Source organism: Passer montanus, unplaced genomic scaffold (assembly GCF_014805655.1).
Source record: "Passer montanus isolate IOZ18808 unplaced genomic scaffold, ASM1480565v1 scaffold151, whole genome shotgun sequence".
Taxonomy (NCBI): domain Eukaryota; kingdom Metazoa; phylum Chordata; class Aves; order Passeriformes; family Passeridae; genus Passer; species Passer montanus.
This window is the reverse complement of record NW_024362163.1, coordinates 37,569-64,419: the sequence shown is the minus strand read 5'-3', so window position 1 is coordinate 64,419 and position 26,851 is coordinate 37,569. Positions and strand designations below refer to the sequence as shown.

At 40.6% G+C, this 26,851-nt stretch overlaps 1 protein-coding gene and 1 long non-coding RNA gene across 2 annotated transcripts in view; one reads left to right on the top strand and one right to left on the bottom strand.

Annotated features, from left to right (window-relative positions):
* Positions 1–3,789: 3,789 nt before the first annotated feature.
* LOC120498835 lies at positions 3,790–4,426 on the bottom strand. The gene is made up of 2 exons (XR_005626761.1): positions 4,330–4,426; positions 3,790–4,016 (listed from the first exon to the last, which is right to left on the bottom strand). It is a non-coding gene; the product is annotated as an uncharacterized LOC120498835 (long non-coding RNA).
* Positions 4,427–5,123: 697 nt separating this feature from the next.
* EMCN (endomucin) overlaps positions 5,124–26,851 on the top strand; it is a 53,084-nt gene continuing 31,356 nt past the window's right edge. Inside the window, exons 1-4 of the mRNA XM_039702006.1 lie at positions 5,124–5,315; positions 21,240–21,299; positions 23,527–23,628; positions 24,025–24,132. Of these exons, the coding sequence (XP_039557940.1) occupies positions 5,255–5,315; positions 21,240–21,299; positions 23,527–23,628; positions 24,025–24,132 (331 nt within the window). The 5' untranslated portion in view covers positions 5,124–5,254. The remainder of the gene's footprint in view (positions 5,316–21,239; positions 21,300–23,526; positions 23,629–24,024; positions 24,133–26,851) is intronic.

Below are 26,851 nucleotides of genomic sequence, written 5' to 3'. Positions count from 1 at the left end.
ATGGTTCAAACACATATTTGTGTTTTGTTTCTTCTGAGACAGCCAGCCATAATAATCACTCCATGCGCTTCGAATAACATGAGAAACTGAGACTGACTCACTGTTTCCCATTTCATTAGCTCAGGACAGGATGCAGATCCTATAAACACATTCCATGTGAGGCTTTACATGACATGAAGTTCCTTGCTCTAAGTTTGCAAACCCACTGTTTTTCATATCCCTGGAATAACTTTTTATGGTCTCTCTCTTCCAGCTCTTCTGACTGCCCATATCTAAGCATGAAATATGACTTAGGACTGCAGTAACTTTTCCCTTTGTAACTTACTTCTCTCAGCCACAGTAGTCCTGCTTAAGCTTCCCTCTGACTAACAAAATCAAATATGTGCCCATCAATAGGTCACCAATAGTGACAGAATGGACCTTGGATGGTGCCCTTGGAAGGACCTTGGCTGTTAAGCTGCTCATTGCAGCTCCATTTCTACAAATATGGGCCCGAGTTACACCTACTGCAAGTGAATAAACATTGAGCCACATCCTTCAAGCATGTTTTGAGTCCCCGTGGTGAATCAGTAGAGCTCCAGGTGTGTAAGAGTGGGAAAGGCATGTAGTAGGAGAGAGCAGGAAAAACACGCTCTGTGGTAACGGATATTGTTACAGAGTCTGTTGGTAGAGCAAATAAACAATCCTCTGAGAGCCAGAGATGCAGTAGTTCTGTTGGCCTTGAAAAAAATCTTTTGTTAAAAAAAAAGCCAACAGACTAAATGTGTTTTTGTCTTTAGTTGCCTACATAAAGGCACTTAGAGATTTAGTGGAATTTTTCACATTAGCAGCTGTCTCTAAATCAAGTGAATGAGATTGAAGCAGTTCCATCCTACAAAAAAAAAAGGTGGCCAGCTTGGGATTTTAAGCACCTAAATACATTTATGAGCCTGGTTTTTAATATTTTTAATATTATTTTGTGCAGCAGGATTTGGATACTGACATTTCTAGTCCATGAAATATTCCAATGTTTCCATTAAAAAATTCAGAACAAAATATCTACATTTTAATATGTCCCACAGCACGAATTTTAGAGAAACTTCTACATATAGCCATTAAAATATCTTGGTTTTCTACTGCTAAATTGAAGTTCTTTGAAGTTCTACTCTTATATAAAAATTTTAATATATGTAATGGGCTAAAACCCAAGTACTTTTAAAAACAATTTTTAAAATGACAGAAAGCATAGCTAAACAAAATATTCCTGTATTGTTACAATTGCATTTTTCAATGCAAATTTACCCCGTTTAGGGAAGTAAGTATAATGAAATATACAGGTAAATCATAGGTAATTTCTGGTTTTAGCAAATTTCTGTATTTTAGCAAACACACCCAATATTGCTTTGGGTGTGTTTGCTAAAATACAGATGGAGCAAAACAAAAGAGTTTGAGGTTAGTTTGCTCTTTTTTATCATTCTGCTATAAGAGTTTAAATAACCATCAATGGAAAGGATAGCAAGCATCAGTGATAAAGGCTGAAAAACTTAGTGTGTTTGTTTCTTCACTTTAGTAAAACACCAAAGTCTGTGTATTCTTTGTACCTTTTTACTTTTGCGTTTGTAAAGACTTTGACAAATGGACTCTTCACACCCACACTGGAAATTGTCAGCAGCCCACAGCAAGGTACCACTTTGCTGTCCACATTATTACCTGTTTTATGCAGTGGTGCTTCAAAGATATTGAACAATATGTAAAATTTTTACTTTCTCTAAATCTGAAGGGGATTATTTGAACCTCATAGGAAAACTGTGCGTGAAAAGGCAGCGTTATGCTCCAAGCAGTGTGAACTAAGAAAGAATATATAAATACAGCCAGAGACCAATAAAACTGTAACTGCAAATCCACTGTGGCTGTAAATGGTTTCCCTTCAATAATGAAATACCACACTGGCAAAAATGAATATATAACTCATGCTACCCCAACCCTTATTGGACTACAAAATAATGCTATTTTAAAGCAGAGAGTCCTTTCATTCTCTAGAGTGCTCTTTGGTCATGTTTCAAGTTTTCTTCTGCAGCTAGGAGGGCTAAAATCTTACATGAAAAGATGTAGAAACTGAGTCATACAGTCACTTGTTCTGGGGCTTGAAGTGAAATTCCAGATATCCCAACACTGGCAGTAACACCACTGTTGGCAGGAGTCCCAATGACCAAATTTCTCTGTGAAACAAAGCACACTGAAGCTAAGTTTCACAGTTTGAGGAAAGAAAGAAAAACATTTATTCAAGAAGGGAAAACTTACTTGCTGATAGGAAAGAAAAGAAAAAAAAATTATTTTCAGTGAACACATAGAAGAACAGTCTTTTGCTGCAAAGATCTCTAGAAGCTTTTGAAACTTTAAATTATTTCTTGTTGAAGAAAAAAAAATGTTGCCATTGATAAGAATTGTGAGAATCTCTTCTGCAGCTCAGATAATCCAAGCCAGAAGCTACAACTCAGCCTTAGCCAGAATTTTTCTTTCAGTGAGTTATTTGAGCTGTCCCTCTTCTGTTCCTATTATTTCTTACGTGCATGCTCCTGCTGCTGCCCAAGATTGATCTAGCAGAAGTTAGCTGCCTTTGAAACTAACATGAGTATCTGAGAGGGACATTGTTCTCTCCATGTTCCAGGGAGCAGAAAGTTGTGTTAGGGCTCTCTGACGTATAACCTGAATTCTATGACATAGAGCCAAGAGTCTTTGCCTTACACTTTCTCTTTCTTTCCCTCCTAACCCCTTGTGTGAGGCTGGGGAGGCTTTTCAATATGAATATGAATGGCTACTGCAGGCTACAATATGAATGGCTACTGCAGGACTACAACACTTTGTGCCCTTCCTGCTTTCAGTGAGGTGCCAGGAACCGCCACAGTCACCATCTTAAGCTGCAGCAACTTCTTGGGGTGCTGCTGTTCACATGAATAGCAAACCATTACTCATTTGGGCACTCAGTTTCTCTGGGTCTCAAAACCCAGGGAAGGGATTGTGTCCTCATACCTTCATGCCTCTTAGATCTTGCAGAGATTTCATTTCAGTCAATAAAATAATATCCCTTTCTGTATCTTCCTTCAGCATTAACATTTCAGGTGGTAGCAATAAAAGGTTAGAGTTCCTCTTATTACATTAGGAACAGTACTAACCTGGGATGAATTCACTCTGTGTTCAGATTTGTCATCTTTATTGAAGACTCTCTGCTGCAGCAGTTATTGCTTTCCTAGCCTGCTCTAACTTGAAGTCCTACATCGGCAGAAAATGAGCATAAAGAGAGAGCACTGGCGCAACTCTCTTGCATAAGCTCTGATGAACTTGGCAAAAGTGTAATTGTGTGGCCCACCGCTCTGTGAGTCAAGTTTTTATTTCTGTGGGATCCTTTTCAATAATGCTGAGGACACTGTCCAGCTATGGAGAACTTACATGTCTGCGTCTCTTATGGGTGTGAATACCCAAGACTGTCCAAATGAAGTACCAGAAATTCATTGTCTACCACCAGATTTTTGTTGAGCACCAGCTTCTGTCACCTGCAGAGGATGTGTCAGAGTCTTAAGATGCAGCAATGTAATTTATTGAAACAAAAGTTATGTCAGTCTTCTCCCAATTAACAGGCAATAAAACAAGAGGCCTCAAGTTGTATCAGGGGAGGTTCAGGCGGGATATAAGAAAGATTTAATCACAGAAAGGGTCGTCAAGCATTGGAAAAGGCTGCCCAGGGAAGCAGTTGATTCATCATCTCTGGAGATGATGAGTCATATTTAAAATAGGTGTAGATGTAGCACTTTGGGACAGGGTTTAGTGGTGACCTTGGCAATGTGGTTAGTAGTTGGGTGCAATGATCTTAAAGGTCTTTTCCAGCCTAAACAATTCTATGATTCCACACATAATGCCAAGCTGCTACCATTTTCCTCATCCCATGGATAAAACAGCACTGTGGCTGGAAGCACTGTGGGTTAGCTCTTGGAAGTTCCTGCAGGTGAAGCCATTCCAAAATTTCCCCTTATAGCTAGAACCTGTAATGAAGAAAAAAAAATGTTAATTACTGAAATAAGTAGAGTTGACTATTTAATTAGTCAGGCTGTTTATGAGGTCGGTTTTTCCACAGTTTTTCCTGAGAGCTGACAAACAGGGAGAATAGCAAACATACTGCACTTCATTCTCATTGTGGTTGAAGGTTTGTGATTAATTGCCATCAGCTGCATTGAATCTTTAAGGGGCAGAGTACAGGACTGTTACAAGATCATGTTTTGGTAGCCTTTAACACTAGAGCTCTGCTAAGGTTTCTTCCACAGAAGTTGGAGAAATTGCTGTAAGAAGGAGGGATACCAAAATTTTGCAGTGTCCTGAGGAGGAGAAGAGAGTCTGTGCTGGTTGATCAGACAGCTCAGGTAAGAGGCTTGCTTTGGGGATCTGTACTCCCAGCCCATGGCACAGCAAGTACCTAAACAGAAGAATAAAAAACCCTTTCCATTACTAATGGAGCAGATACAGTCAAGGCTAGTTGCAGCTTCTCAAATAAAAATTAAAATAAATAAATAAAAAAAAGGGCTCGTTTTTATGTAAAGGAAAAACTCCCACCCCAACCCTTACTCTGAACAGCCCAGAGCCTCTTGCTGCTGGGGCACCTTGTTGGAGCCACTTCCTCTCCCTATTTTGGTGGGCCTTGCATCCTGTTGGTTGCAGGATGGCAGCTCTCTCAGGGAGGCTCTCTACCTTTAACATGTAGCAGCTGTGATTTTCAGCAGGGCCACCTCACACAGCCCAGTAAAGAGCCAGATGAAGACTCTTGTTGCTTGTTTTGCTCCTCTGTTCCTGGCTATGTTATCCCCCTCTCCCTGGGCTCACTCACTGCTCGCAGACATGTGCTTTAAAAGTATCCTGAGCTCCACTATGAAAGCTGGTGATGCATAGCATATTCTAAGGAAAGATTTGCCTCTGTTCAGAAACCTTCCTGCCCTCATGACTGAAGAAGAACAAAATAATGTATTAACAAAAACATGGTTCACTGCCAAAGAAAAGGAGTTCCTGTAAGGACTGAAACAATAAATCTCCTCTGTACTGAACTCCCAGAGGGAGTATGTTGTGTTTCCTCCTGTTCTTTATCAAAGTCCCCAAAATAAGCAGGAATGGGCAGTGACCAGGCACAGTCACCACACACCTTTTTCCATGGAGTAATTAAGGCCTGCCCCAGAGTGAGAGAGCACTCCCTGCCCAGCTGCACAAGGGAGAGCTGACAGCACTACCACCAAGCATGAAGCTCCTGGGGACTGCTTGCTTTTTCCTTGCTGTACTCTGTGTTTGCACTGTAGGAGGTAAGTTCTTTGGCTTTTTTGGATAGACTTGTCACATCTCTCAAGTGGTTTGTGAACAAAAGCTGAGCTGTCAGTCGCTGGGTGCTTTTTCTTAATTTCTACTGCAGTGATTGAAAGACTGTGTGTTGGAGGAGAAGGTACTAACTGGCAGCTGAGTTATATGTGTTCTGTGAAAAACTTTCCTGCCATTGTATTTTTCTGACAGCTTTCTTTCTAGGTGTCATGAAGCTTCTAAATCTGAGAGGAGTCAAAAGCAGAGGTGTATTTACAAAAGTTTGCAGTTCTGTTTTTCTTCTACATGTTAAAGCATTTTTTTGCAAAGATGGCTTTAAGGGGACAATTGAAATGCCTGAAAGGTTTTGCTCTTTTAAATTAGATCCATTCTGATAGATTTCCCTGGCACCATGCCAGCAATGTGTTTGGCCAAAAATGTCTCTAAGAAATTATTTTAGGTTTGGCTCCAAAGATATAGGGGCTTACAACATTTGTCAAGTGTCAGATAATGAGGGGTGCAAGCCTAGGGGTCATGTTGGTTATTGTGTGCAGTATTTTTTAGATATGGTTCTTAAATGCACAGATTTAATACAACTTTTGGTGTTCAGGTGGTCAGTGAACTGATGTTTTCATTATTCTTCAGTTTGAAAGACCATGCTTTTAAAATGGAATTAACTAGTAAAACCTGAATAGGTGAAAGAACCTGCAAAAAGAGCCAGAATCTATAATCACCTTTGTCAAAAGATACATTTGAAGTAAAATCTGTCTTTTATCTGTACTTTCATTTCCCATCTCTCTGGGCTACAACTTCCACAAATGCCTATAGATTGCCTTAAAAGGATGCAATAACCAGAATTTAAAAATTTGATAACACTAGATTACCTGATATAAATGAAGTTAATCAACTTTTATGCTCGGGGAGCAGAAAGCTCAGGTTATGTGTTGAAATCTAGTATTTTGTGGTGTATCTTATGCTGTTGCTTGGGCTCGTTGCTGTTAGGAAAACAAATCAATAAAGGAGATTAAAAATAAGCCTGTGCCACAGAAAGAACTGCTTTTAAAGTTATGTTAAGTAAGTACAAGCCCCAAAAGTCTGTGTTGAGGTACTATTTATTCTCTGTCTGCTACTCCTTGTAAAAATAGTCTTCCTGTCATTGTCAAAGCTTTAATTTCACAATCTCTGAAAAGCAAAGTGGAGTTGCATCAAAAAGAGCATATTTAACACAACAGTCCATAAATGTTACCAGAAAGCAACATGCAAAGGTGGGAGGAATCCTGCTAATTTTGTACAGTTCTTTCTTTAGAAAGGATTTTTCCTCCTCTGCATGATATGAACATGGCAGAACTGATGACAGTGAATAAGCAGATTTTATATATGATACATTTGTTCTGAACAATTTTGGTTCTGTAAAAACAGAAAAAAAAATTTTTTAACACTTAATTGCAAGGTAGATGTGGTAGTGAAATTCTGTTGGCAAATTCACATTAGAAAGTTAAGAAAATTTATGGGACTATTTGGAGTATATATTTTCTTACCTTGTGAAAGTTAAATTATATGCTCCGGTCGAGCTTGCTTCAGGCAGCCCCGTGTTAAGACAGAAGTGGTTTTATTGTCTGTTGTGCAAAGCTGGACCGAAGTATTCTGATTTCCATTTTTTGTGATCTCTAAAATGTTCTGGTCATCTGGACTGTAACAGCAGACTTATGATCTGGGAAGTGATGGTGAGGAGACTCACACCATTCTCCATTTTTTGAGCACTGGAGACAGCAACAAAACTTTCCTCCAGCTGTTTTTAGTATTTTTAAATGATAATAAATAATAATATAATTATTATATATAATCTAATTTTTAGAGAAGGTCAAATCACACCCCAGTGTTTTAATACTCCCTCCCCCCGGTTTTGGAGTAGCTTGCTTTCAAAGCTCACCAAGACAAATGTATGGGCTTCCAACTTTTTTGTGTGCTACACAGAAGATGTTTGTCTGTGTATTTTTTGTATATCATACTGAAGTGGACTAGGACATTTCCACTGTGGTTAGTAAAGCACATACTCCTGTGGGGCTTTCAAATTTCATCCTTTTTCTTCAGCTGTATGCTCCTCATGGTCTTCTATGCAATTTTCTATCTTGTCTTGGGATCTTTCATCCTCAAAAGCCCATAATGTTTTGGTGGAGTCTGCCCTCTGTCAGCACACTTCTAGAGGCTCAGTTAGATACAGATGTGGGGGCTGATAGACCCCTGACAACTTGTTCCTCCTACCTAGACTTCTCTCAACCCTCTGGGAGTTAAATGACATGCTTAGAACAGGAGTTCCTTGATGCTCATCTCAAGGTGTTCAGTTCTCCTGGCATATTGCCCTTTATTCTTACCTGCTCCAAAATGTATCTCGAATAAAAATGCTTTCTAGGTTGGTTCATAGCATTTTCAGCTTTAAACAGGCAGCACTGGGATGTGTCAAAAAATACAATGTCAAATTATAGTAATCAAATACGAATGCTCTTGAGTCTGCCTTAGGATGTAATTACTTTAAAATGTGTAAAGGTGAACTTGTTTCCTTCTAAAAGATGAGAGGAGAAGCCTTGGCATGTGCTTATAATGTAAGTGCTTAGATGCTGCATTTTCTTGTGCCTTGGTCTTGGAATACAGAGTGGCTGTGGCTGCACAGCACAGCAAACATCCACACAGTGCTGGTAGCACAGCACTGCATCCTTCTCGCTGAGACACCCAGGCTGGCTTCTTGCAGAAGTGGTGGCAGAGGGCAGTGGGCTGTGCTCCTCCTGGCGTCGGGCTGGACGTGTCCAGGTTGTGCAGCTGAGCAGAGGGGCTGGAATGAATCACCTTGTGTTGGACACGTCCAGGGGTGGGGTGTGAACTCCCGACTGCTGACCGCTGTTGACAGCCTGAAGTAGCTTTATCCGAGTGCTCTGTCCATGTTGATGGCACTACAAAGAAACAAGGGTGTTTTTATTGTTTGAAAGGTAGGAGCAAATCTTGGCATTTAGTGTTTGGGCCAAATGCCCCTTAAGTAATTTGGAGCTGCTCCATTTCACTGTGGATCAGCCCTAAAATATGAGTTTCCCAGCCCCTTTCCTCATTATGGGGATGCTGTGTAGCATGCCAAACCTACAGCACAGCTGATTAATCCCAACTCCCAGGCTGATAGCTTGAGAAAAGTTCCACTAAGCCAGGACTCCTGTAGTTACTAGAGACATTTGCTGCTGTCTGAATGCTGCTCTTGTTGATGTAAATTAGAGGAGATGGATAGCCTTTTCCTTTTCCACCTTCTGTGCTCTCCGCTCACAAGCCCTCAAGTATTTTAAAAATTAATTTTTAAAATTAAATACTAACTAAACAGTTTTGAGCAGTGGAAGCTTTTGAGAATGGTCTCACCTCACTCTGGGTTATTATTCATGTTTGTTCTCTGGACAACCAGCAAGGCACAGACGGTCAAAGTTGGATCATTGTCTCATTTCTGAAAATTTGAGAAATGTGAATAGGCTTTAGATATGACTTTCTTACACCTTTAACTTGCTTGAACCAAAACTTTGAATGTCTTCAGAATTTGCCTGTTGTGAAAAAAAAAAGAATTGTATTTGGTGTTTTCACTGTTTCTAGCATTTGCCAAGATTAGCTTTGTGAAAAATCAAATTATAGAGCTGGAGCTTATGATAGCCTTTAATGGAATATTGAATTTTTATTCTTCCTGTGCAGATTTTTTTTTGTTCTTTCTTTTTCCCTGCTGCCACATTCCCTTCATTCATTAAATCCTTTGCATATTGGGGCAGCTTTTGACTAATGGAGTTTAAAGGTGTATTTTTTACTGGACAGAAGAAAACGGCATGTTGTATCACCAAAACTGGAAGCAAGTTTACTGCATTTACTGAGGATAGAAGCAGATGGCTTGATACCTGCTTGGTTATGATTTACAGCCAAAATAAATGGAAACTGAGTATGAAGGGCAAGTTGCCTACAGCATTCAGCTCCAAAACTGGGACTACATAATGCTGTATAACTTGCCCAAAAATTGGTTGTCTTTTCTGAAAATTTACCAGAATGTTTTCTCTTTTCTTTAGCTGACTCCTTTTGTCTGTGTTCAAACCTAGAGTTCTTTTTAATCTTCACTAGTTTATAAATTAGGAAAAAAGATGTACTGAGGTTTGGTTTGGTTTTGTGATGTTTTTTAAAGTACCTCAAATTTGGACTCAGATTGTTTATACATCTGAGTCCTGTGTGGAAAAACCTGCTAAAGTACTTGAACTTTTTTTTTTTTTTGGGTACTGTAATTTGTACTGCAAAAGTAAAAATTGAAAATATTCTTTAAGAATCTCTTCACTTTGGGGTGGGAGTACTTTTAACTGGTAGTATTTAATAGCCAGACTAAGTTCAACATGTAAAATCAGTAAAATCTCATGGATTTTATTTATGGCACTTATGGAGGGGGCAGGGTGGGGGGAGAGGGTGGTGTTGTTTGTAATTTTTGCTGCAGCAGCTCAAGGAAGACTCATTAATGGTTTTATTTTGCAATTCCGTAAACAGAGAGACAAAGCTGGATGTGTGTGTAGCAGGTGTTATTTCCAAATACAAGTCAAGAGTTAAATACCTGGCTTCTTTGGAAGAAAAAAACCCTACTTTTGATTTCAACTAGCACTCTAAAAATGGGTTTCTCTATTAAAATAGGTCTCCCTTTAAAACAGAAGAGTCAAACCCCTGATTTCTACCACGTCCTGCCCTGCAAGTCACTGTCATTGTTCCAGCAGCTGACATATCAGGTAGCAATACCTTGGCACTCCTCTTGTGAAAATGGATCCTTGGATGCCCTAACAGTGGCATGTGGTATCAGCCAGACCTCCCTGCCACAGGAAAAGGGGTTTAACACAATTTCATATGATCTTATCTCCACACTCTGCCTTCTGGCCCTACTGCCCCATGAGAGAAGACTGAGCTGGTGATCACTTGCTGATATGTTGACCTGGAATGAAATTCAGCAAGTGTGATGTGCTGGGGTGTTTTAGGAAGGGGTGGGAAGCCCTCTGCTGCCACCCACACGTGTATTAGAGGCTGGTCTGGAAGGGTCCAAATTAATTTCTAAATACTTTTTTCTCAGCAGTCAGAGTAGCCAAGAACCCCTTTCAGGCCAGACTAACTAGCTGATTATGTTTCCAAAGGTTATGTTTCAAACTAGGAGCAGGGCAAGGATTTTCTGACTGCTTTGATGTGGAAGGTGGATACTTGCCTTTGGCACAAGGCAAATTCTATACTGTTGATCAGTAGAGTAGTTTTACAACAATTTTGAATCCTTTCTATCCTTTTTTTTTTTTTTATGGCAGTAACGTGCTTCTGGGTGTTAGCTGCTGTTGTAGATAGCAATGCATCTCAGGTTTCTGAAACCACAGAGCAGGTGGCACATAATTTTGTGTCACAATTATCTGCTTTAACCATTCTGCCTTGTCTAAGCACTCTGACAAAATCATGTGTTTTGCTGGGATGGGGGCACTACACCAGCCTTTCTGTCTGAAGATTTCTACAAGATAAGAAATCATTCTAAAAAGCACGTCCAGTTTGTCTTAATGGTGTGACTTCTCAGTGTGGTACTTGGTTTGAGGAGTGCCAGTGTAACTTTAGGGTTAAATCAGTTAACATAATGATATTAATGAGGTGTTTGTTCTTCCTCCAGATTTCTTCTTTCATAATCTTTAGCAGGAGATTAATGTTGGTTTTGGACTTGAGAAATTCAGCTATTGAAGCAACAACTGATAAGAATGGCAAAAGCTTTGGATTTTAGCTGATCTGAGGAAAAGAGTGCCAGGAGATTTTCTAACCTTCCTGGCCAATTTGCATTATTTTCCTCAATAAAATACTTATTTGTTGAGGTGTTTTTCCACTGCATATTAGTTACATGAAGTGATCAGAACCCCATATATTCCTTAATTTTTTACTACTTTTCCTACTTTTTCTCATGCTTAACATTGTGTCTAAGGTTTTATTTGAAAGACCTTCTAAACACTATTATATAGTTTTGTCTACTCATTGTGAGAGCTTGAAATCATCTTTCCTAGACAGATGAATTACTCCTCCTCATCTCAGCATGGGTTATATATCACAACAATATAGATGATGTAAATATAGGTGTTTGTAAACTCATTTATTATAGAAGCAAAAATATCACCAAATATTTCTATATAAAATGACAAAAATAGGTGATTATTACTCTGCAAAGAAATGTATAATTCAAATCTTTTCCACCCAAATTCCAGGTCTCATGTCCAGTAGAGAGGGGCAGCTTTTGATATGATACATGGCAAATGCTTCCATGGCCATTCAAAGTCAAAAAAAGCAATAATTTGGGGGTTTTCTTTACCCAGGAATTCTAGACACTCTGAAACTCCTGCCAGGTTGTCAAACCTCATCTACCCCTAACTCCTACAGACGCTCATGAAGTCAGAAATGTGTGGTGTATTGAAGGAAGTGTTTGGGACCAGTGTGCAATTCCACTGTTGTTACTCATTCTTGCAAAGGACTGTTAAAACCTCTTTCTGAAAACTATTGAATTCTTGAATTATGGAGCTTTCTGGACATCCTACAGAGTCCAGATGGAGTCTGGACATCCTCTGTTTTGACTCAGATCACATAACCCTTGGAAGTTGTAGCTGCACCAAAGGCTGGCTGCCCAGAAAGGCTCTTCTAGCAGAGCAATCTTAGATTCTCTTTAGGAAGGTTTTTTTCTTATAACAGTAGTTTATAAATATATTTGCTGTTATTCAGAAGATAGCAAATGTATTTAAGAAACTGTTGGGCTTGCAACGACTCACTAGTTTCCAACATGCCAACAAGAACAAATAAAAGGACTTACTCAAGATCTATGCCAAATAACCCAGTCCCTAAAATGTGCAAGGGAAGGACACAGCACACGTACTAGAGGCAAAAAAAACCTCCCAGTGCACGGCAGTTTTTTGGTTCTCTGCACATTTTTTTCCTGTCTAGTTCAAATGGCTCTAGAGGATTCTACTTTTGCAAGCCATTTTTGGCTTTTCTACTACTTTTGCAAGCCATTCCCAGTGCTAATGGAGTCACGTAGCTGACATGTCTTAATGCTCTTGAATTTAGGTGAACTAGTGCACAATTTATCTTAATGGCTTTGAGATACTTTCTTGTAGTGCACTGTCTGCTTCTTCCCTAATTGCTTTCACCTTGCATTTCCAAGAGCTGGCAGAAATTGCTGTTTCCAGATGCAAAATGGAAAGTGGGGATTGATCATTCATGGGAGGAAAGGTTGAAGAAGAGCAGAAAAGTTTGTGTAGGAATGGAACAGCTTATTCATAGTTGTAATTGTCTTGGGAATACAATTGCTCTATTTGCCAATAAAAGTACAAGGGATGTCTATAGCTGTTTAACAGCATGATGGGATCAGCTCCCAGCTCACCACGGCTTTCCAGTGCACTGACTGGGAGCTGGGATTTTGACAGGCCTGAGCATCCTGAATGTGGGCCACTCTTCCCCTAGGAAGCTGTTTTTCAGTGGGAGCCAGCGTGGCTAATGCAGCAGTTCCCACCGCTCTTTGATAGGAGAAGTCCTCAGTGCTGACACTCTGTTTCAAGTGCTCTTTTTAGTAACAATTTTGTTTTTAAATGGGAATACTTCGTTACATAAAGCTTGTAAGAAGAGTTTCAGTTTTGCATCTGACCTTAGCAGTTGTATCAGATTGGTAGAAATTCAGAACAACATGAGTTATTATCAGCTTGGCGAGATAGAGATGGGCAAGAGGAGGTCTTCATCAGCTGTATGTGCCAATTAGAGCAATGAGATATTTTTGAAGTATATCCTTCATCCTTGCCTATAAAGTAACTCCAGTGAGGCTGTACTGCACTCAGGGCTTGCAAAGCCCATTCGGGGCCTTCCCTTTGGGATATTCTGTACCATTTAACCTTTGTTCCACGCAGTGTGGAAAAGATGAAGAGAGTCTCAACGGACCATTGAGCATGGAATTACATTAATTATAGAAGCAATTTACAGTGTTTCCACAGAGTTTTCGGACAGGAACTGCTTTTTGATGTTCCAGGGGCTTTCAGAGCTTTGTCAGGAACAGAGTGGCATGGGCGGGTGTGGCTAAAATGGGTGTCTAGGCTGATCCCGGATGTTCTAAAAATAAATACATCATAGTAGACACTGCAGTGACCCTTTCCTGAATTATACAATTAGTCATGCTGCTGGAGATGCACTTGGGTCACAAACATAGCACAGAGCTACATGACTTTCCTAACTTCTGCAGCACATTGAAAAGGAGAGCTGCTGATTGACCCAGGCTCAGCTTCCGCTCTGGCTGGTTTGTATCTGCCCTACCCAAACGTGCTCTTTCAGGGGAAACAAAAATAGACTTGCCAATAGCATGTTAAGGAAAAAGCATTGTAAGCATTACAATTTTCTCTCTGCCTTCTGCGTGGGGGTGACATGCACCAACACTTATTCCTTCCTGTTGCAAGGAAAGGGGCTCTCCTTTATTTCTGTTTCTTCTGCTCAGCAATGCACAATATGTATAAAGCTTTCTATATAAAATTACACCCTCTAAGGACATTTTTCAAATTTATTTAGCTTGACTAACACAAGGTGGGGGGCGTGGCAGTTCATTTTCTGTACTATAATATAGTCCTTAGAAACGCCTACCTTTTATCTTACATGTGGACAAACAAATATATCACAATCAAAGGTGGCAATCTGGTGGTTTAAATAGCTTTAAAGGGTTTAATTAAAACCTATTAAATACTTTTAACAGGTTGAAATAAAGGGATGTGCAGAGCTTGGAGACTTCATTCAAAGAAGGCAGAAGTGCTGATGAGCATGCTGAGCACATTTATTGTTCTGTGGAGTGCAAACAATGTACTGATCCCTCTGTAGTACACAGTAATAGAGATATCCACCAACCTTCATGTGAGCAGAAGGCACACTGAGAAAACTTGTGATTAAAAGCCTTTCATAGGGAATTTGCTTTCTTCTAAGGCAGTAAAGAAATCCCTTAAAACTGGCTGTTTAAGTGCCCAGATTTCTATGTCCACACATGCAGAGAGGCAAATCATGCTGTGCTTGGGTTGTTTCAAATACTCAGTAACACAGGGGCACTCATCCAACATTTCTCATTAATGTTTTGAGGAGGGGAGCCCTCACCAACCTACAGCCACGTTGGCTGAGGCTGGTCCTTGGCGTCTGCCTTGTCAATATTTCTCTGTGCAGCAGGTCCCTGAGCAGGAGCTGTTTGCTGGGTGCTGTGAGCAGGCTTTGTGGGAGCCTTTTGCCTGGGGATTGGTGATTGCCAGGAGCTCTCTGCTAGTGCTTAGTGTTGGGACATGCTAGCCCCATGCCTGGGTGAGCAGGAGGAGCTCTGGGGCAGTGCTGGCACCAAAGCTGCATTTCCTGCCTTCTCTCTGTTCCCTGCTGGAAAAATTGTGGCAGCTACCTCCCTTTCCTTCCTTCCCTCAGCTCTTGCTGCCAGCTGCCTCCAGCCCACCCAGTTTATGTTTCCTCTGCAGAAACCAAATCCCACATTGCCCTACTTGCTGCTGCCCATTCCCATGCAATGCAGGAGGAGCCCTGTCCCTGTCTCCTTTTCCAGCTACGGGGCTTTACATTTATGCTCTCCCTTCCCTAATATCCACCTCTTTCAGCTGTTTTCAGGTGCTTTTGCCCTTTGTGTGGAGAATGTTTCTGGCCCAGTAACTTCTCCCTGCCTTTGTGTCCTCCCCTAAGCTCATGCCTGTAAGTTGTCCCCACTCCTGTGCAGCAGGCTGTCTCTGTCACGTGCCTGCAAACCAGGACCAGCAGCTACAGAGAAGAAGTAGAAAGTTGACCTTAAGTGTAAAATCTCCCCACACAGGATTTGTATCGTTTGTTTTTAGTTTGTTGCTGAAGAGAGACGTGACTGGAAGGAAGGTAACAGCTTGGCAAACCGGAGGTGGTTTCCCACCTCCCTAGGCAGCGGGAATCACAGGCTTCCAGCTGGTTGGCATCAGGCAGCAAAGGATGTGGCCTTTCTCCCTGCCTTATGGTTTTAGCATTCCCTGTAGTATCTAAATATACCTCACAGGGATTCACCTTAAACATGGCCAGTGTAACTTTGTTCAGGGTCTGCGTTGTCCTTCCAGCTGCCAATGTGAGAATTTCACAGCGGAGAAAATCCTGAGGTGCAAAATGCCTTATGTTGCAGGAGGCCGTGTTAAGAGCTCTTGCAGCAGTGCAAAACGATTGTGAGACCAGGCTGGAAAAAGACTGTGCAATTCTGGCTTTTGGTGATAGTGAAGTGGCAGTAACCAGCATGGGGCTGTTACAGGGACACAGCTTTCCTTTCACAGGGGCTGTCACAGCCTGAGTGGTTGTGTGCAGGTCCTGTTACAGGCACATCTGAATGAGGGTGTGAGGCATGCCACACTTTGGGTATTGCTTTGCATACTAAAGAAATATGAAAGCACAAAGTTTGTGGGGTTTTTTCAGTTTGCTTCAAATTCATGAATTTTGCAAATGGCTTTGTTTAATTTAATATCCTTCTGTACACTTATCTGCTGAGTCAGCTGCTATCAGCTTTGGTCATTCACAGGATTACATCAGACCCTTGGTTCCCATTTAAAATCTAGTTTATGTGATTGTAGAAGGAAAATCTTAAGTAGGAGTCCTTAAGGATGAAATGCTAGAAACTATTAAATACTAGAAACAGTATTACTGCTGTAAGATTAGTTCTTTCAGAAAAAATATCTGGGGGGGTTATTCCCTTTTTTCTAAAAAATTATTTCTGGAGTATTTAATTAATGTTTATTTTATTTTATTTTATTTTTGATCCTTGAATAGCAAGAAAGGAGTTGATGGTTCCAAACAGTGCTGTTAAACTTGCACTTAAACCTCTTCTGTTAGTACATCTGTATTTTTGTTCTTTGGATAGTGTATGAACCTTTACACAAAATGCACTACAAAAGAAAAAATAAATTTATCGCAAGGTTTAGGGTAAATGGTCATGCACTGGAAAGAAAGACAAATGAGTAGTGAAAACAGAAATAGGAGAAGTGCAAGGACTGTACTGGGCCTGGAGAAAGATCAGATAAGAGGATGTAGAGATGAAGCAGCATTAAATGAAAGAGAAAACGTAACAGACAACAGAGCTCCAAGGTAAGAGTAAACAAGTTGTTTACTTGGTGTCAGGCAGCAGCTATTTCTTGGGACCTCTGAGTTCCCAGATCAGTACCAGATTTTCTACAAGGACAGCTATCACTTTCTTGAAAAAGGACTTTTTTTTTTTTTTATAATGAACTATACAGTCTTTACTTGGGTACTACTGGAACAGTGGTTAGGTTACAGGAGCCTCTTTCATGGTCATGGGGGCTGGCAGAATTATCATGGACTAGAAAGAGATCACTATTCCTGATGGTGTGGAAAAACAGAAATCATAAAAGCAACTTTGTCATCTCCATTACTTGTATGTAGTTGCAAAGGCCACTCAAAAACCCCATAATATAAGATCCTGAAAGAGAGTAGGTTTAGATCAGATATTAGGAAGAATTTTTTACTAGAATTAGAGTAGAATTAGGTGGGGTGGTGAGGTACTGGAACAGGTTGCCTGGGGAAGCTGTGGATGCATTTTCCCTGGAAGTGTTCAAGACCAGACCGGATGAGCTCTGAGCAAACTGGTCTAGTGGAAGATGTCTCTGCCAACAGCAGGGATTGGACCTAGATGATCTTTAAGATCCCTTCCAACCCAAAACATTCTGTGATTCTATGATAATACATAATAGACAAACATAATATAAACAGCTGTAGATTCTGCTTTATAACCTTGAAGAAAGGAATTATCATGTGCAGGTTTCCTCAGGACACCTCTTTGGTAATTGTTCCCAGGTAGAGCCTATAGAAAATTGGTCAGGTTTTGAGTGGGAATATATCACATCCTCAGCAGCAAAATGGTGAAAACACCAGCTGCTGGCTGTTACACCAAGAGTTTGACACAGGCACTGAAACACCTGTAGAGTTTATAGTCCAAATTTCCCTTGTCATTTTTATCTAGACTCTTGATGATTTTTATTGTTCTCCACTAACTCCCCACCTCCAGGAATCCACATCCTTTTTCACGCACTTCTGAGGCTGGACCAAGTACTTCATCTGAATGAAAGGATTTTAGCCATGTGGTTTTTTCTGTCTAGTGCAATGTCAAGTGAAAGAAATATCAAACAGGCCATTCCACTCGTTATCTGTAACAAGAGTGACTTTTCCATAAAAATAATTACTTTTCAAAGTTAGATACTGATGCCAAACCAGCCAGCACTTAAATTTAGTGATTCATGTAATGAATATAATCAATATATATTTTGAACTAACTATTAATCTTTAAACATGTTTTTGCTTTAGCATTGGGTTTTGTATTATCTGTTTCATGTGGTGTTTTAAACTTTGTGGTTTGTAACCTGTGGTATCCTGTATGGTGTAAACAGATATATAACAGATATAATAACATGCAATCATTCCCTTTTTTATGTCTTGAATATAGCAATAGCAGTAATCTAATTAACATGAGGTCAGAACCTGTCTATCTTTCCAGTGTAAAGGTAAAAAGAATAAGAGAGAGAAAAGGTTTTGAGAACTCCAGGCTCAGATCTTAGAGACTGAAGCCAATATCAAAAGCTGCAGTGTGAGGACAACTGTGGCCATCAGACAGTCCTGTCTAAATTTAAGAACTCCTGAATTTAAAAGAAGAAAATAAGTTCAGTGTTTCGCTTCATCCATTTCAAAATCCGATGACCAGTGCTTTCAGTTTAGAACAAATGTATCATTTAAAACCAACCTAGAAAAGACAACAAATAGAAATTCTGTCAACCTGGGAAAAAAAACCCAAACAAGCCACAACAGTTACTCTCTTTTCAGTTTGGTCTTGTGGCCATTTGTCACATGCTCTTGGATCTTAATTCCTTCATATTCTTCCCTGTGACCCTGTCTTATTGTCTCTAGACCTTTCTACCCTTCTTTTCTTCCTCTCTTGTTATGTTTCTGCCACTGTGGATTTCTTCTTATTATCTGCTTTAAGACATGGATTTTTTGTTTGTTTGCTTTTGGGGGGGTGTTTTTTGTTTGTTTGTTTGTTTTCTTCTTTTTTTTTTTCTTTCTTTTTGGATCTTACCACCACCAGCATCCTCTCTTTACTCAGAGCAGTGTTGTGTCTGAGAGCCTTTTAGCTCTGTGTGTGTTCTCCAGACACAAGGTGCTGCATCACGGGTTGCCCATGCTCCTTTAGCTGGGTTCATTGCCAGCAAACACAGCAAATGGCAATGGTTTCTGTATGGAAACAGTGGCTGAGTAGAGTAGATTTTGGCTACTCCTATGCCAGAGTACATCCATGTGCTCTCATATCAAAGGGATCACTGCATTCAATTCTGCTAAAAAAACAGGCGGTTGTAACTTAATTGTCCATCATCTGAGCCTGCAGCCAACCTGACATGAGCAGAAAAATGAAGATTTCTGTCCCTCTTTTTGTCTGTCAGCCATCTCTAATGGTGAAAATTATTTTCTCTGTCATGGTTTTGATCTCTTGCTTTTATCCCCATAGGATTTTCCTTAGTTACAATTTAACATTGCAAATAAGAGCATAATAAGCCACCAGTTCTATCATATCTTTTAATCAAATAGTTCCCCCCACAATCCTGTCAAGTTTTAAATATTTTTCATTATGTTTTCAACTTATTTTTAAAGTATAGTTAATTATTCACCATTTTAAAAAAACCCAATTAATTCATAAAACTCTATTGTACTCTGTTAATTGAATTTATCTTAGTTTATCTCTAACCTGTGATAAAATCAACAAATAGTCATAATAAAACTGTGACTTATATTCACTTTTTTTTTTTAGTTTTGAGGAAATCTTGGCCTATCAACATGGTTATTAAATGGAACACCTTTAAAGGATGAATAATCTAAGTATTGCAATGAGCTTCCTACAAAGTCATGCTGAGTTAGAGGAAGAGTTTTGGGAAGAGTGAGTTTGGGAACGAGCTGATTGGCCAGCTAGTACGTTTAGCTGGCATTACAGGCAATGGTAGCTACTGAGAAATGTTAAAACAAAACCATATGAAATGTAGGCACTGTTGAAAAAACATTCTGTTCTAGTGCTGTGGCCTTGTGGTGTGGGGGATTACAGGAGCTTTGTCAGCAGCACATAATGAGAGTGAAGAGATGGAAAAATCCTTGCCGTTAGGGAAACGAGATTGCCTTTAGGTCTCTCTGGATAAAATTTGTTTTCCAAGTTTTTCAAGTGTGGGCTATGAAGCATTACTCTGACTGGGTAACCACATGGCAAGAAAACCTGTGTTTTATATGCAGTGTGCACGAGTCTGTGCATGGTGTGACTGTGTCCACGTGTTCTGGGGAGTAGAGCTGGGGCAGCAGCAGGCCAGCAGGGCACTCATTTAATTTTATATAGGATATACCCATGTCAAACTGGGCCAGCATGTGCTCTGACAAGGCATTATGGAGGCAGCAGCATACCTAGAAAAGATGCCCAAGAAAGTGGGGCTCACTGGGAAGGGTCTGAGACCTGTTAGAAACATGCAGGTGCCAAGAGGACTGATAACACACTGCATGGAGAGGAATTGTAAGGGCTCATATGGTTAGACCTTAATACATTTCTGCAGAGCCCCTGAAGTTGTATTATGTTGTTTGGGGGATTTTTTCCAGGTTAGATCTGTGGCTCTTGCAGGCTTCGGGTGGTGCTCATGAAATTTTAATCGGAACTCAGTACACTGAGCAAAGGGAACAAAACTGACTGTTCTACCCTGCAGCCAAAAAAAGGAGAGAATGCCAGCAGATATTACCATGAATGGAGTCACACAAGAATACTGACATGCTGTCCTGACTCAGTTTAGCATGTCTGTATTACAGCATGCTAATGCAGCCTGACAGGATGTCACGCTTCAAACCTGACAGCACATGGGGATTAGCCTGTGCCATTTTCCTCTCCCATTCAGTTACAGAGTTGATCTATTCCTCCACAAATGTACCCATACTTGTCTCACAGCAGTATAAAATGGTTGAGAAATGCCTGTTTCTGAATCAGTGCAGCTTTTTCACCCCTTTCAACACCCCCTAACTTCTTTCAATAGAAAAATATGAACACCGCAGCAATAAGACTGAAAATCTTGTTTGAAGCCAAAACACTTTTTGAGTTATGATATTACCATCTTGCAGCACAGTAAGAAGAGACAGAAATTATTTTGTTTTTTGTTTGTTGAAGTTTCTTTTTTTGATTATTTATTTGTTTTGTAATATTGAAGTGCCACTTACTAATGACGTTTTAAGACTGGCATCATTTATGGCAGTAAAACCCCAATATCTGGAACACTGCATTGAGGGCACTGGGAAAAGTCAGTCTTTCAATGTGGTGCTTCTTGAGCCATGTTCTGGGAATTCTCCTCTTCCTCTCACATTTAGGCATCAGGGTGATGCTGGAAAGCCCTCCTGAAGTGCTCGTACTAGCCAGAGAGCTCATACAATTTTGTTACTTCAAGGCAGGAGAAGGGCTGCTTACTCCTGTGGCCAGTTGTTTTAGTTAATCCTCCACCCTGAAGACTCAGAGCAAACTGTGGCTGTATTCAAGGAGAGGAAGAGATAGGAAAAAACACTTTAATTGTCTCCATTTCCCCCATCCCAACTAGTCTGGGAAAAGAGCATGCAGTCCATGGTGGGAGGCAGCAGCAGATGCTTCCCATTAGAGTAGTCAGGGCAAAATGAAGATATTTAGGCTACAGCTTGAAAATGTTGCTAGCAGAGTTATATGATTTGGTTGCTTCTGCTGATAACCTTTTGAACTTGATTTTCCAGGAAGGTCCATGCTGCTCTCTTCTATTATGACTATGTGGTGCTAAATAGATCTGGAAGGTACAGAAGTGATGTGATTCTTTCTGTGTTTCTTTCAGAAGATGGGATTCAAACCACTACTGTCAAGACAGCTGTTTCTGCAGTAACATCAAAAGCTGGTAAGACTTCCAATTTGCTGTTATCTGGTGTTCTGAAGATCCTGTTGTCTTTCTAGCTTTCAGCTTTTCCAGCTTCTGGGAGAAACCAGCTGAATTATTTCATCCAGGGTGATCATAGAGCAATGTATTTCCCTGAATCTCTTATGAAACTCTGTTGCAAAGAAAGGGTTGAAGTATCTTAGTATGGAGACGCTTAATTTGAGCAGGCTGAGCTCTTTGTTTCAGGTGAAAAAAGTTCTCTGAGTTTCTGTGCGCTCAAGGAGTTGTTCAAATGAGATCAGAGATTCATAAATTACCAAAGATTCCCAGTTCAAGAGGACTTAACAGAGAAAATAGATGCTTCAGATGTTAAAAGTCTGTGATCTGGTCTACATCTTTGACTGTCACATTCAGTTCTGTTTATTGTGCAGCTTTGTTATGAAAATGTATGAAAAATCAATATTGACCATATTTCAATCATGTGAACTCCTTTATTAGTCTGAATATTGAAGACTGCTGCATTTAATAAGTTATACATATGAGAGAAGGAAACATGGACACAGTGTTCTGGTTTTCGATAACTGGGGATACTAATGAGTCTGCTGTAGAACTGAAAGCACTGAGATTATGAAGTATACACTTGAAGTGCTAGTAATGGAGGTGAATAAGATGCAACCAGGTGAAATATGTGTATATTATGTTTGTTACAGCAAAGGTTTTGACCTATTCAAATTTTGTTGCAGCTCTTTTATGCAGTTCTCAAAAATTCTAATGTTTATGTCTGTTTAAAAGACACTTCATAAATGTACCTCACAGTGAGTTAACTCTTTGAATGTTTCACTGAAATTTTTCTTGCAGCTTTTTTTCATGGAAGGGAAAGCAGTGTTGGTATTTATGCCACTATGAGAAAAGCTTTAGAAACCCAGTATGAGGTTAAAACAAGTTGTGTGTATGGAACAAGGAGGCCCATTCCTTGAGGCATTGCTATTCCAGGTGAACAGCCAGAAAACTGAGAGCACAGAAAGAAAGTATATTTCAAAAGTTCCAGTGTGAACATTGCATTTAGAAGTACTTGAGTCTTATGAGAGAAAATTACATGGGGTGCAATGATTTATTCCCATTCTTTCACATATGCTATCCATTGAAAATGCCAGAAGAGCTAGTATGTCGGTAGAGATATAGTCAGGTGTTTAGCTGAGCTGACAGTAGCACTTCCTGTTTGCATAAGATCACAGAATTGAAAGCTGAGCTCATAAACTGATTGGTTATAGGGTTTTTTAGTCCAGATTCCCTTGCTGCAATTTGGTAAGTCCATTCCTTTGAGCAAGTGCTGGGGGAGTTGCAGTAGGCCATCCGTGCATGGCAAGACAAGGTGATTTAAACCTTGCTATTGCTTTAGTGATGTTTGGGCACCTCTGCTCCCATCTCTCCAAACCAGCAGTGGCTGGGAAGGGATCCCTGCTGCCTGCAGGAGCCCTTTCCCCTCTCCTCAGCCTCCAAGTCTTACTCCTCTTGAGGACAGAACTAGGAGTCACCTTACAAAGGGCACTCAGTTCACCCCAAGGAATATAATTTACTAGAGAATATTATTCATATAATCCACAATGTCCTAAGCTTTACTGTACTCCAAAGAGGAGGGCCTGCTGGGTGCTCCTTTTTCCCCAGAAATCTGGGTCCAGAGGAAGAAGGTCTGGGAAAGCTGCCCAATGAAGAAAACTCAAATGTATCTCAAAGTGGGCAAACACAGGGAAAAATTGCCCAAAGGCTAGTGGAGTCTGTTCCCCTTCAGCTCTTTACCTGTGATCTATAAGCTGTGTTCCCACGTGTCACTCACACTTCTTTATGGGCATTTTACATCCCTCTTCCTGCTAAACAAGTATGCAGCAAAGTGCTGTTCAGAGGGGCAGCACATTGAACCCATCCATCCACACCAGGCTCTGTTCCCCTCACTTCTTCCCTTGGAAGTCAAGCCAAGCACCCCTGTATAATCCCCAAAGATCATGTGCCTCTCCTTTAGGGGCTGGCTGGAAGGTGCAATTGCAGATTGTTCACAGATCAAACCTCCCCTCTGAAACCAACCATACGTACTTTGAATCCTCTTTCAAAATGTGTGGGTTATAAAGCTCTGTGAGGGCCAGCCTTTGAACAGAAATTCACTGCTTTGGAAAGAGAACACAGCTAGAGCAATGTGATGTTTATTTAGGCATGATAAAATAAATCCATAATGATGTGAATGCCTTTCTTGCAGAAGGGGAACCTGTGACTACAACAACATCACAGAGAGCAACATTGGTGGCATCAGTGATGACAACAGCTACAGTCAGAGCTACACAAGAAACCACCACAAGCAGTAAGTGAAAATCTTCGAGTTAATTGATGTTGTTCTAATGGTCATTGAGGAAATTAGGCAGCAGTGCCTCTTGGTGTGGGAATTTGTTTTACAGGGAGTGTACTCTTTGGTGCAACCTTACAGGTGTGTGCAGGAGCTCCCTGTTGGTCAGGCTTAAAAGCAGCTCCAAGCTGTGCCTTCCCACTGCATTGTCACGGGCTTGTCTGCAGTGGGATGGCACACCTATGGGACAGGGAGTGGCTTTCCCTGTAGTCAATGGGGCCCTGCTTCTGTTGAACTTGAATTTCCATTAAATATGCTTTTGATAATTTAAAATTAGTCTGCTAGCAGGGCAGTAGGTGTATTTTATGTGTTTACAAAATCAAGGAAATAAATTGAATGTCCTTCCTGTGTTAGGCCCCACGTCTTCTTCACCTAAGGCTACATCACAAACAGCACAAGGTACAACAGAAAAACCACCAACTGTGACTTCAGCAGCAAGTACAAGTCTCAGCACAACAAACAGTAAGTGATGATTTCATTGAACCATTTCTGAATCATTCTATGCTACGTTTCTGTAAAACTGCAAAACAGTAAAAGGAGGTCAAAAAGAGTAGTTTGGTGGTTTAGGGAAGCAGAGCTGTTCATCCTATCAGATTATATATCTTAAATGAAGCTTGCCCTGGAATCCTCCACAAAGAATATTATACCTTTAATTTGTAATGGAGGTGATCTGAAGCCATTACACAGGATGTTCATCTCCCTGTAACTGGGAGAGATGTATTTGGAAGGGTTTTAATTTTTTACTTCGTTCTTTGTTTGGGTTTTTTTCAATAAGTATGAAATAAGAAAGAAATTCTTTTATGAGATCAGAATGCTATCAGAACAACATCCCTGTGTTTCTTAATTTTGTATGTGTTAGAACACTATGCTTATTATGTTTCATTTTATTGCTAGCCATAGTACTGAAAGAGAGGTGATACTAATTACTCTGCATCAATCTAAAGAGATACTTTTATTTCCCATAAATCTTCAGAATAGCATGTGTGTTGGCCTGGAATATCAGATTGGATTTTAGAAAAAAATAATAATAAGGAAAAAAAAACTCCACAAAATCAAAAACAAAAACAAAACAAAAAAAATCCAAACAAATAAAAAAAACCCCACAAAACCCTAACCAAACAAAACAATTAAGCCCACATATCCAGCAAGTAGTTGGGTTAATTTTAAATAGTATAATAACATGCCAAAGGAATTCAGTAAGCTTAAGATGAAATTCAGTCTCCCTTGTCTATGATATGCACTGTAAATGTTTGCTCCAGTCTTCTGATGAAACAGAGCTTTGGAACACTCCATTTTTTTATTTTTAAATGACTAAAAAAATAAAGTCCTCCAGATATTTACCTCAGCAGTCAGCGATACACCAATGTACTCAGAATTGATGTTTACAGCATACTGAACTGTTACAAATTATTAGAATGTGACTTCTCTTCCCTTGGTTTATTTGTCTGAAAAGGTTCTCCTGTGAAGCAGTCTGCATGCTTTTTTTGTGCAAATTTTCCTTTAAAGCCGCCCCTCATGGACCCAAGCCTGCCAAGCTTCCTGGAGAACTATTCCCCTTTTCACTTCATGGTTTCATTTTCTACTGATGCAGCTTTCCCACTGCGTGTTGTGTAAGGAATAATCTGATTGTCAGCCCAAAATCTTTGGGGTTTTGGCTTGGCTTTTAAATGCCACTGTCAATGACTCACAGCACAGAATACACACAACCTGGCCAATGCCCGAGCTGCTCAAAGTGATACCAAAGGCCCAAAAAAATCTCTTAAAACTTGCAATTGTGGCACTGCAGGCCTGTCAGAAGCCCACAGCATGGCACATTGCATTATGGATGTAATTCCTGCTCCTTTCAATTTGGCAGAGGTTCCTGGCTCGTGGCTACCAGAGCAGCACAGCCACCTGGAACTAAACCTTGGTGACAGGTAGAGCTCCCAGCAGGGGAAGGAAAGCTAATGAGCAAAGGCGTGCCTGCCAGTGCAGCTTAGCTCCAGCCACTGCTCTGCACTGAAAAACTGCTGCTGGAGGTGTGATGGGCTTGGGCAGGAAGCTTTTCTGCTTCCCTGCCATTCCTCTTGCATTCTCTTCCCACCAGGTAGGGTTCAGTCCCTAGCTGCTTGTGTTGTGGTTTGGTTTTAAAACTCCTCATATTAGCTAAGCCTTCCTCCCCCCCAAACTTGTGGTAAAAAAAAATGCTTGGTAAATTGACCTAAAAACATAGCTTTCCTGCCTCTCAGTCCCCTTTGTAAGAAAGAAAACTGGCACAGTGTGTCCAGGACATAGGAAATGCTCTGCATTAAAAAAAATTGTATCATCTTTTAATGCAGAAGTAGTACTTGGAAGTATCTGTGTGTGAAAACCAGTTTTAGTGAGTTTTTAAAGATAAAATTGTGGTCTACATTTCAAGAAAATCATAGCCTTGGCTTCAGCAGAAAGGAGTGGGATGGGACACACGGTGCTGGTGCTAGGACAGGGCATGGCACTGAGGCTCTGTGTGTGTGACCAGCCTTGCAGAAAACTCTCAGGCCCCCTGGCCACCATCCGGCTGCTGACTACAGCCACCCGTGTCCCCACCCAGCCTGGGCACAGCCGGGTGGCCCTGGCTTCATTCCCTGCATCCTCCCAGCCCCTGCCGCACCCCCGGGGCTGAAGCCAGCGCAGGCACAGCAACCCTCCTGCTCTCAGAATGGACAGGAGGGAAAAGCTGGCTGCTGTCTCTTTTTATTTTTCACTAGCACTCGTTTCTCCCCGTTTTTGTACTGGCTGTGTGAGGCAGAAATTGGAAATTTATGACACTTGGAAATTTACTTTTGCTACACCTGATTTTTAATAAAAAGCAGGCACCTTTGTCATTTTGTAATGGAAGCCATCCCTTTCTCTGCCTCAATCCCTGCCAAAAGCTCCAGCAAACCATTGCATTTACACAACTGAGATTTGACAGGGCTTCCTGTCACTGCTGCAATTTCTGTGGCTGCTGTCACCTTTTATTATAGATTCAGGAAAAGCCCCCAGTGCTCCATACACTGAAATCATGCAAACATCTTTGTCCTTTATTTTTTTTCCCAAGACTTCAGTGTTCTTTTCCTCTGAAGACAACAAGTACATTCTCTCCTGCTTGCCTTCCTGCCCTGTTTATTGTATTAGAAGCCAACATCAGACTGGTCTCCTCAGCCTTCTTATTTATCAATAT